The sequence below is a fragment of the Triturus cristatus genome, chromosome 9, assembly GCF_964204655.1.
Source record: "Triturus cristatus chromosome 9, aTriCri1.1, whole genome shotgun sequence".
In the NCBI taxonomy this organism is placed as follows: Eukaryota; Metazoa; Chordata; class Amphibia; order Caudata; family Salamandridae; genus Triturus; species Triturus cristatus.
Window position 1 is genome coordinate 549,743,382 of NC_140592.1, and position 12,163 is coordinate 549,755,544.

Below are 12,163 nucleotides of genomic sequence, written 5' to 3' on the forward strand. Positions count from 1 at the left end.
TTAAATATCGCCCCCAGGCCCAGTCTTACAAAAAATGAGCAGGACAAAGTCAAAAGTGAATTGACTCTAATTTATTTTGATCCCCTGAGAACCGTTGGGTGGTTGGAGATACCATGGGAACGGCCGAAACTTTAAACGTTAGGACTTGTCGTAAGCCCAAAAGTTTCATCTCTAAATTGTTTTAATTCTTGCGTCTGCTGCAGAACCATCTGAACTAGGGCATGGGCCTGATCCACCTACAAACTGTCATGGAGCCGGTCCCTAGTACAGAGTCTTTGACTGCTGATTGAACCGGATACCCAGGTCTGCAGGGTTTTTGACAGCCAGAGATATGGACGACCTCTTTCAGTAGCCACGTTGCTGCTGACACATAAGCGCCTAGGCAAAAAAGTGCCTTCAGGAAATGGCTCACTAGAATTCCTCTCCATAATTAGAGAGAAACAGGAAATACCCCACAGAAAATTAGGCTGCCATGTAGGATTGAGAAGGTTCTATAGGAATTCATGGGGAGACATCATCTTGAACTGGGTATTGTACTATATCCTAGAGCTCCTCGCTAAAGAATTCCTTTAAAAAAAATATTTTTAATTGGAATAGTTCATCATAGCCATAAATACATACTTACATAGAAGCATATAGGAACACCACCTTTCATTCTAATATTATGTAGCAATTCAAACACATGATTCCTATAAACAATCAACCAAATATGTTTAAGAAAAGCCCCATTTAGTATAATTCATATCTATGATTTCACATAAAGAGAAAACATTTTAGCCCAGAACCTCCAATAGCTTTAAAAAAATTCTATATGACCCAGAACTTAATGCATATCTTTTTTCTGACTCACTAAAGGACTTTGGGAAGAAGACTCCCTATGGAGACACCAAAGCTGTCTCCTACTATGTCCAAAGAAGGAAGACTGGTGTCCCAGAACACGCCCATAAGCTGGCCGCCTTAAGGTAAGTGTGCTGAGGGACTGCAGCGGCTTGCCAGTGTTCTCGCAGTCTCTCCCGAGGTCAGTTTTGCTCCGGCTAGAATGTCCAGTATTTGTAATGTAAATGTCCAGTATTTGTAAAGCGTACAGCTACCTCCGAAGTGGTGTCCCGGCACAGAGGGCCATCGGGAAGATTAAGCGAGCTATTGCCCGGAGTCACATGGTGCTGGGCTCATCTGCCGCCGGCACCTGGGATCGAACCGTGAGTCCCGGGTTCTGGAGTCAGTCGCCCTGGCCGCTGCGTCACACCTCTTCCACACAAGAAGACCGGGCCATGGGTGGCATGCAACAAGCTGCTTCTTAAATCTTTTACCCACTCTGCCTGCAGTGAGACTTTTCTGCTTCTTCATCTATACTGGAGTCCTCATCATCTAACATCCCAAAATCTTTGATGAAATGCTGTTAAACTTGTGCCATGGCATCTTGCTGTCAGAACTGCTTTTCTCTAGTTTTACCAGTTTTACGTTGGAATTTGGCACAGGCTCCACATCCCTCAAACTTGCAGTCCCTTTGCAGGCACAGATTAGATTTTAGACTAACTGTGTTGGCTAAGACAAAATGTAAAGGGTGTCTTTTCCATCATACTCTCTGTTGAAATATATAAATGACCCACGGGTTACAGTAGAACACCCATTATAAATTCTCCTTCCTTCCCATGGTCAAAGCACCATAAAAAACATGTCTCCTTTGAGTTTTTGCCCTCAAACTTGGTTTCATTGTGTTCTACTCCTCTATCTTCGGGCATAGTCTTCCTTTTCATTTATGCTCTCGACTTCAGTTCTTCTGTCAACACCTTTATCAGCTCCAAGCCTTTATGCTTCTCTTCAAGTACCCACAACATTCCACACACAGCACTTAGTCTTGCTTCCAAGTATGACAGTGGAAAAAATAATCTGAAGACATTAACTACTTGAGGCATTGTGGGCTTACGCTCAATGTCATAATGAGTCAGCATAACTTCTTCCATGGTCAGATCTAAAAAGGGAACGTTATGGGTAAAATAGAGAAAATTGATAGAGCCAATGATTAGCTGGCAGAAACATAAAAAGAAAAATCAAAGTACCCAAACCATAAATTATGGTAACTAAAGAACTGTACAGTATGGCTAACAAGACAGTCAAGGTTTACAGGGCAACTGCATATCTTTTAGAAAAAACAAAAAGTTCACAAATTATTTCAATACAAGTATCCCAATGCACATCGATAGAACAAATAGGATAAAGACATTCATTAGGACAAAAACCCTTACGAAATTTGTCACAACACATGAACGAAAAGCCATCAAACCCATAGTTAAAATAATCAACAGTCACTACAACTGAAAAGTACATACCTCTAAAGAATAAGATCATAAACTCACACTACCCAGACCATTTGTTGCCGCTCAACTCAAATACAGAAACTTACCTATTCGGAAATACTCACCCCAAGAGATATAGCCACCTTTACAGATCATAGAACCACAAATACAATGAAGTTTGGAACCGGCACAGCCACATAAAATGCAAGACATACTGACACTGATGTATAGGAATACTAACCTACTGAATCCTACGTACGCTGTTGGATCACTGGTCAACTACCTTTACAACCCAGATAAAGTAGTCATACACCCAGGAACCATATATAGACAAATACACATCAACATCAAACCAAAGGCACATACAAGGAATAGATACATAACTACACACAGTGAAACAAAGGAACAGATGAAACAAACACACACACACGCACACACACTCACTCACACACACACATGAGAACTCATGGAGAACAGTCACCTGGTGACCAGAGAAGCATAGCCTAACACAACAACAGTAGAAGCCGAGTCACACATGAGGAAAAGCACCATCAGATACAAGGGCCGGAGAAGCACAGTCAGATTCAAGGGCTGCAGAAGAATATGCACACAAATTGGATGGGAAGAGTCACATTCGAGAAGCAGACAAAACCTAAACCTCAAACTGGAAAAGCACTGTTACAATGAGCAGAGAAACACAGCAAAACTCATGGACATAAGGTAACTAACCATCACAGTACCTTCTCAGTAGAATCTGAGTAACATTTGGGTAAGAGAAGCAATATTAAACTCAAGGGGCAGAAGATTCAAGTAATCAAGTGCCATTAAAAACCAAACTGACAGCTCAAGTTTACCAACTGAATAGATGATTAGCTAACCTGATCCAGGTTTTTAACATTAAAAATACAGACTTTAAGAACTAGATTTCAATTCAAATACATGGCCTGACCAGTTACTCGTGCAAGGACCTGAAAAATGTGAGCGCTCTGAACTTATCCATGAACTAATAGTCTGAACACAACCTTTGGAATGCATTGTCAATGGAAGCACTGCCAGAGAGATAGGTGGTCAAACTAATAATACATACCTGAATCTCTTCCAAGAAAAGGTTGATCTCCACAAAGGTGTTGCTCATGAATCCACTGGGACTGCAACAGTTTTGAAGAAACTTGGCAGGATTTGGGCGAATTTTGGGATTCGCTCCCACCAGCTCACAGTAATGTGGAACAAGAAGCTTGGGTATCTGAAGAATCAAAAAAAAAAACACTGATTTTAAAATAGGCCTAATCTTTTTAAATCAGATATCTTACTGTGCAAAATCAGAAAGAGAAGCTATTTTTTGTTAAGGGTGCCCCTTTTCACATACGTAAGTTAAGCTTCAGACTGCAGGAATCACATGTGAGCAAAAGGACCAAATATTAATATAGCACTCCCTCAGTATTAAAAAGCCTGTACTATCCTTAAATGCAGTAGAAACTAGTGGTTCATAATTAGTCTGATTATCTCGTCGTGAGTCATAAATATTTTTCTCAAGACATCGAAGGGCCCAAATAAGCCAGCATTACACCCTGCTTAGAATACGTGACATTCCCGGAAGAGTGGTGTATGCCTGCATTTTCCACAAAACCTCTGAAACGGTGTATGCAGTTAAGAGAGTAGATCCAGAAGCAAAACTTGAATGCACAGCTTGGCTTAAAAAATAAATCCTTCTCAAATGTTAACACCTACATAAGATTCATTTAAAAAAAATCTCAAATCCAATCAAACTGTCTACATTTTTTCCACTGAGAACAATCTTCATCCATATAACAACCTCAAATATTTTTTAAAAATTACCTCCCGCTATCAACCTGTGCTCTATTTAACTAGCCCTTTACACCCATCATTGACATACAAAATCAAACTGATCTCAATACTTATGGTTTTGCAAGCAACAACTTATATTTCAAAACTGTGACACCCTTATTACATGTTACTGTACCTAGGTCCCAACAATCATGTGCCGTCACTTTTCGTCTCATTCTTTCTAGCGTTAAAAGTAGCATTGATACAATGAAAGGGCTAAATCCATTTGCGAACCAACATCTAGGTAACCTGATAACTGTAGATAGACTGTTGTAGCTATTTAACCATTTTTCATAGTGCAGTTGACACCACACGGTCATTATAGCACTTAACACAAAACAAAAATCTCCGGATTTAGAATTTGATAAACGGTGGTTCTTCGTCTATCACGATGGCAGAGGATGGCCTACCTTAAAATTACTGTCCATCAAATTTAGAGATGACTGCTATCCCAATAGTCATGTCTGCACATTGAATGGAGCTGTAATCACTGTGGTTCCTTCCTGTCAATGGACAAAAGAGTTGGTGGACTGCTGCTGAGGTTGTTAAACGTTGATTTTTTTTTTTTTTTTCTGAAACAAGCTTCCAAAGCAGGAGTTTGTTTCTGGAAAACAAAAACTAATGACCCCCACACCCTGGCTGTGATGGACAGTTAAACAAAAACAAAACATGGCAGAGCCCACCCTAAATAGGCTTCATAAACCGGACTGATGAGGTTTTGATAGGAAGCAGGTCAAAACTCAGACCCTTATTTCAGAGGAAGCAAGTAAGGAGACCGTTTCATTGTACAGTGAAAAAAGCAGGGAGGGTTGAGTTTGGATAACCAAAGGTACAGAGTGCCACAGATAAGTTTCTATTGACAGGGAGCCCTTAACGGATGTGATTTCACAAATTAGGCTATCCAGAATTATTCCTTTGTTGTGGGTTGAAGGGGCAGGGGCGGGAGGGAAGGAGTGTTAATGGTTGTTTAAGTGTATGAAACTGTCGAAGGCATGTCGGCACACAAACCAGTCTTCTCCTAACATTACCAATTGAACATCTGTGGTTCGTATCAAGAGAAGTGTAGTCTTTGGTGCTCCCCAAGTGGACCAGTCTCTAATTCTATCTGAGCTCAAGATCAGAATCAGAACTGTAGCATGATCAGTAAGAATGACAGACACGGGTCAATATTTAAGGAGTTTTATATAAAAGATTTTAAAGCTAAGTACATGAAGTATCTCACAAGCATGGCTAGCAATAAAGAACACAATTCATACGTACAGAGAACTTGGTAAAGTTCAATGCAAAACCCGGCACAGATTTGCCTTAAGAAATGGCGAATGGGGTATCCTAGTTACTGAGGTATAGTAAGTCATTTTACAGGACTTTAGACAAAAAATTTCATACATTACTAAGCATATACATGTTTCTCAGGATATGAACAATAGGATATGCACCAATAAGGAACAAAAAAGAAGAAACATTTTATCACATAATACATTTGAGGATTCTCTTATAATACTACTACACTAAATTTGAATCGACTGATCACGGGGGACTGCCTTGGGCTGGATTGTGCACTGTCAATACCCTGGCTAGATTTTTTTAATTTAAATCTTAGGGCCCTTCGTCGACCTGAGCTACTCGATCAACCTACTAGGATTATTAAGGTTGACATGGCCTGGACCAAGAACGCATTTGTCTTTTGGAAGCATTCGGACGGAGAAGCTGGAGCCCTGTTAAAATGGACGGTCAGACACTCAATACTGTTACAAACCACAAAGTTAGTTGAATCCTATCTTCGTTATGTGTCATCTAACCATCACAGGTATTTATGACGTGGTACAGGATGAATCTCTCATTAGTCATTGATAATATCACAAGGATGGTGTAAGGCTTCAACCATTGACCAATGTTGGCGTGACAATATTCCATGACTGGATATCTTGCACTTTATTATGCTCTGCCCTATGTATAGTATCTTAAAGAAAAAATGTATCCGTCAAATCTTGAGAATGATGAATTTTAAACTGTTCAAACCGGCACTTTTGTACCTGCAGCATTTACAGAATATAAAGACCTGCTACTCCGCAGCCAGTTTCCTAGCAGGGGCAGTTAGAGCAAGGAGAGCATTAGACCACATATGCATATGTACTTTTTGATTGATGTTGTGATATCCCTTCTTTGGGTTTAATACTGATGATCTTCTAACGATGAATCATTTTAGACTGTGGTTGCTCACGGATTAGATATTGTGACTAAGCATTCATTTTCTATTTTGCATTTTATACTGTTGTGGAAAGCCCCCAACCACCTGTATGTCTATGAATATTTAATTGTACCCTAGGATTTATAATGTCAGTATTTATTTTTATTTGTGTTTTTAATGTTTATCGCATGTCATTTATTAATTTTATTGCAATTATGATTATTTTTTAATTGTGTTTTTATGGTCTGTTTGTATGCAATAAAGCTTGTTAAGATGATGGTGATGATTCCAAATTAAGAAAGTGCTTGTATTAGTGCTCTTAAAATATTAGGGGCAGAGACAACATAAAAAAATATAGATGTATTGAAGTTGTTAAAGGATTTAACATCATATGGTTTCAAGACCTAAGGCCAACAGTCTCAGTCTCAATATCAGATTGCATAGAGGTCTCTAGTGCTGCTATGCCATTGAAGTGTGATGACCATCTCTCAGAAGGAGTCTCAATATAAAACCATAATTTCATTGCATGGAAAATACCAAAGCTTTTAATAGAGAGAGCTGACATTATACATGTCTTACTTAGTCCAGGAGTGTTGGATTCACAAAGTAAAACCTCTTGTAATATGCAATGTTTATGTCAATGAACGAATGAATGAATGAATGAATGAATGAATGAAAAGACACTTGTAATGCGCACTGTTACTCCAACGAGTGTCCTGGCGCTCTGCACTGCTTAGAGAAGTCCAAAACAGTTAATCTAAAGTAAAGAGCCATGTTTTCAGTTTCTTTCTGAACACAGCGGTAGCTGCAGTAGCCCGTAACACAAGAGGAAGCTTGTTCAATGCTAGTGGCCCTAAGATGAAGGACCCACCTCCAGCCCTAGAATGCCAAACCCTAGGGATCCTGGCCAGGAAAGCAATTGGATGAGAGAAGGTACCTTGAAGGGGCATTAAAACAAATTTTTGCCCCGAGGCAACCTGCAGTCTGATGGAGAGCTATGTGAACCAGCACAAGAGTTTTAAACAAAATCCTTTTCTTTATCCGTTGCCAGTGAAGAGAGAACCGATGCAGGGACACCTGATTTCAGGCCCAATCCCATTCCAGTGAAGAAAGATTTAAGCAGCTATGGCTGTCTATTTGGAGGCCATGTGGATTCCCACATGCTATTTTAATACAAATCTTTTTGATGGGATTGCGAGGGTGCCCAGTATCAACTAGAGAATCCCTATCGGAACGGGCAATCCCCTCAATGAAGACAGCAAAGAAATGGGAAATCCTGGCCAGAAACCTACAAAATTTGGGGCTACTTGAAGTAAATGATTGTTTTTCATCAGATCAACTATTGAGTATACATGTTTCACTGTACGAATTGGCTACCTTGGATTCTTTTTTTAATTAAAAAAAAAAGTTTTATTGAACCATATTCAGCATACAAAGTGTAACATTCCTGTTTTCCGGTTAATACAATGGATTTATATCAGCAGTTAATAGCATAGTAAACAAAGTACAGCTCATGTAAACATTCTGCTTATTTTCTGGATTAATCCGACACATCTCCTGCACAGCATAATAGTATAGCAATGACAACATATATACATATATTAAAGATTTGTCTTGAATAGGTCAGAATTGTCTTGTAAATAGATAGTGAGAGGTTCCCAGAAGTTAGAGGGCTTAGCAGTAGTTGGCAATTCCTCAGCGTATATCAGAAAGTTATCTCTGCAATAAAGAGTGTCCGTTATCCATCGTTCTACCGTAGGTGTTTGTTTACTATCCCAGTGTATGGCTCCTCTTCACTTTGCCATTAACAGCATTATGGTAAGTAGTTTTTTCTTTGCGGATTTCGTAGGTAGTTGGTGGCTCAGTAGGCATAATTGTGGTGTGCAAATTAGCGTACATAGCAGTATTTTACCCAGTAAACAGACCACCTGTTCCCAGTACAGTGTAACCATGTCGCAATACCATGCCAAGTGAATGAAGTTACCCTGATCTAGACCACATCGTTTGCAGTGCGCATTGTCCCATAATCCATATTTATAGAGCCTAAGTGGGGTATGGTAGGTTTGATGCAGGTATCTAAAATTAATAATTCGGAGATTTCCGTTAGGTGTAAATAGGTCAGTCAGGGAACAACACATTTTCCAGTAATCGTCAGTCAGTGGAGTCTCCAATAGGGCATTCCATTTATCTCGTGCTTTATATGTGTTAGCATTAATTTCCGTTTTTATTTGATTGTAAAGCTGCGTCACCATGTGAGTATGGTGTATGGTTGTGATCAGCTTTTGTAGCGGGAGTAATCTGGGAGGTTCATCTGGTAATATGTGACTTCATCAGCAGTGCATTTCGGGGACATGAGTTATAGTTAGCTGAACTAATTGTAACGGCTGAATTTCTCTGGTTTTGTACGAGTGAAATGTCCAACTAACTATAACGTCCCTGAAACCTGTGGTTTTTTCAGTGAATTTCTAAGGTTTTTTAAATGCTAATTTCTAACTATAACGTCCCTGAAACCTATGTTTTTTTCAGTGAATACATATATAACCTACTGGCGGTCGCAAGTAGGTAGAAGGGGGGGGTCTCAAAACGTGCTTTTTTCCATGTTAATTTCCATAGGAAACATTTGTCGCGGCTACAGCCCAAACTGCTGAATGGAATTACACCAAATTTGGCAGAAAGGTAGCTCTTGGATCAGAGTAAACTCTTTGCTTTAAATGGTGTAAAGCCGTTCAGTAGTTTTTGAAATATTAAAGGAAAAATAAATATCGATATCTGGGCGGAGCCTAACCACACATCTCATCGTGAGATCTGATGCACTGCAGTGAATGGAAGGTTTTGAGGGACACCAAAAGCACAATGTATAAAGGGTGACAACAGACTTTAGTTGCATTATAATTCATTTGTTGATGTTTGTTGATAGTACCATGGTACCATACTAATTTTAGGAATTGTTGTGTATCCCAAGGTGATTTTATCCTGTGAAAAAGCCTTCTGCTGGGATATCATGAATCATGTTTGAGAGAAAACAATCTTCTCATTTTTTTCCCCATAGAGGTTTGGAATGTGCTTCAGAAGCTAAAATGAGAGCATATTTTCTGTAAATTCACATTATCTTTCTCAGTCATTTGTAAATGAAATCCAACATTCTCAGTAAAACATGTACATCCAACAAGGGCAGAGACTGTCAGTTGTTTCCTTTGTGTTCTACTGCGGCTTTCCAGAGTGTTCTACAGAACAACTAGAGCGTTAAAAGTCTTATGACAAAGGTATGGCACACCTGAAGCCATCTTGATTGGAATAATCTGGAAACACTTAAAACATTTAATTTAAAAAGGAACAAATTGAGAGGGTTCATTTTGCCATAGAAATTACGATTAAAGTTGCAGAAAGAAGAATTAGGGCACATTTTGAGTGACTTCTCAAATCCTCTGCTATTTCATTAAAAAATCGGACATGCAGACTGAAACATGCACTTTCAATACCAGCAGCAGACTTCCAGTTAACTCCCTGGTGAGCAGTAATTTTACTACAGAGATCTAATGAACAACTAGAGTGCTAACATTCCTAATTTATGGCAAATGTGTGACGCATCTGAATGCCTTCTTGATGGAATCAAAATAAAAAACTGAAAGCATTTCCTACTGAGGAGACTGTAGTAAATAAGGATATTAGGAAACTTCATAACAAATAAGTCTCCCAAGATAGCCACCAGAGAAAAAGAGCCCAAATGTAGCTCAAATACCACCCAGATGTAGCCCACATATAGCCCAATGACAGAAGTGTGGAAAAAACTTTATTCTTTGTTTTTTGCAGTTTTATAGTGCAGACTGGTCAGGTTTTGGAGCGTTGCATCTTACTTGGACCCTCCTTATAGCGTATTTTGCACAAAGTACTTGAGATTGATCTTGTGAAACATTGAACTTTACTATTCTGTTAACCTAAAGGTGCTCTGAGCCAGGCTTTTTAACACCTGTTTGTACCTACTGGTTTAAATGAATTCTCATTGCATTGTATTAAGAAAGAGGATTTACTGTCTTTATGTACACTTTTATGATCTACGATTCTAAACCAAATTGAATAAAGTTTATTGAATTGAAGTCTCCCAATATGGCCACCAGAGAGAAAGGAGCCCAAATGTAGCACAAATATCACCCAGATGTAGCCCACATATAGCCCAATGACAGAAGTGTGGAAAACACTTTTTATTCTTTGTTTTTTTGCAGTTTTATAGTGCAGACTGGTCAGGTATTGGAGTGCTTTACATGAGCATTGGTTACAACATACAAGGACAAATTCATTTTGGTTATAGGCATGGGGAGATTAAGTGATTTGACCAGAATCACAGAATGTCGAGTTGAAGCAAAAACTCCAACCTGGTTCTCTAGTTGCAAAGTCTGCAGCTATGGAAGTAACACCACGTCTTCTCCCCTAAGCGTAACATTTAATCAAGTGGTAAAATGGATAAAAAAACACAGATAACAAATAATTTAAAAGTACTTTGTCACTATTAGAGAATTCAGAAAAACATTTTGGTTTTTTAGAGCACTAACCATAATTTCTATGCAAATAAGACCCTCTCATTTCTATAATTTCTAAAGGAAATGCTTTAGGTATTACAGTTTTGATTACATCAAGATGACATCAGGCGTGCCACACTTTTGTAATAAATATGGTATATTAGCAATCTACTTGTTCATTAGGATACTCTTGGGAAGCAGAGGTCAGGGGCACGGACTCGGAAAATTGAAGGCAGATAGGAGGGTGCAGAGGTAACAAATTGACCACACTGGGCAGGCAGGAAGGGCAGTGGCAGCACAACATGTAGGGCAGTGGAAAGGGGGGCACGGGCAACAAACCAACAATGCAGGATAGGGGCGTGGCCAGCATCATGGCGGAGTAGACGTCTTTCACGAGAGCGCCGCTGGCCCCGCTCGTGATCCTGCTGTTATCCTGCTCCTCTTCGCCATCTGAACGGCAGCCCTGCAGGCGGAAACCCGTCGGAGTGAGGCAGTGTCGCAATCTGGACCTCCGATTGCATCCTGATCGAGAACTAAGCAGTTTTCAGACGCCCGGGGCCGGAGCGTGCCCGATTCCAAAGTGGCGGCGCTGGTGCACTTAATCAAGCCCGGCCCGAGAGAACACTGTGCGGACGAAGCGATCGCCGGGGGCGGAAACACGGCACTGCCTTGTGCACCTGTGCCTGGTGTAGAATCCTCCAATGGTGAGCGGCGTACAAAAACAGAGGCGGACCTTTGATCAAGTCAAGATTAAATTGCGTGCTATGGGGATCCAATATATGTTGTTGTTTCCGGCCAAACTGAAGAGTATTTTCCAGAACTCTACATTGTTCTTCCACACTCCGGAAGAGGCATGGTCTTGGGTGGAGGAACAACCACAACTACGGTGGCCAACATGGAGAGGTCCAACTCTCCGCTAAAACGAGGGTCCCGGTCCCAAGACAGACCTAAAGACAAACGCCGAAGGCGAGGCTTGCTGCCCAAGAACTCTGCGGGTGGTACACCAGGTAGAGCACTGAGGTCCGGAGGTATGGACACACTCCTATCGGACTCTGGCGATTATGTGATTCGCTCGAGATCAGCTGACCCCCTCAACGGACCGGATGATACTGGCCAAACCGACTTGTCTGAACGAGAAGACTGACGAGATGCCCAATGCCCACCCGCTACTTAACAGTATCCTGCGCTTAGAAGCGACGGACCAAGACCTCCAAGTTCCCGATAAGCAGACCGGGCAGCCTCCTGTGGAGGGCGAAGAGACTTGAGAGACGGGGCCCGCTGGCCGCTGCCAGACAGTAAACTTCCCTGAGCTCCAGTGG

The 12,163-nt window shown here is 40.6% G+C and overlaps 1 protein-coding gene across 6 annotated transcripts in view; it reads right to left on the minus strand.

The window, feature by feature from the left end:
• The window catches only part of SCYL1 (SCY1 like pseudokinase 1), a 1,795,032-nt gene that overhangs the window by 1,403,622 nt on the left and 379,247 nt on the right, over positions 1 to 12,163 (minus strand). For all 6 annotated transcript variants that reach the window (XM_085625549.1, XM_085625547.1, XM_085625546.1 and 3 more), the window contains exon 6: positions 3,385 to 3,540. In XM_085625549.1, the coding sequence (XP_085481675.1) occupies positions 3,385 to 3,540 (156 nt within the window). The remainder of the gene's footprint in view (positions 1 to 3,384; positions 3,541 to 12,163) is intronic.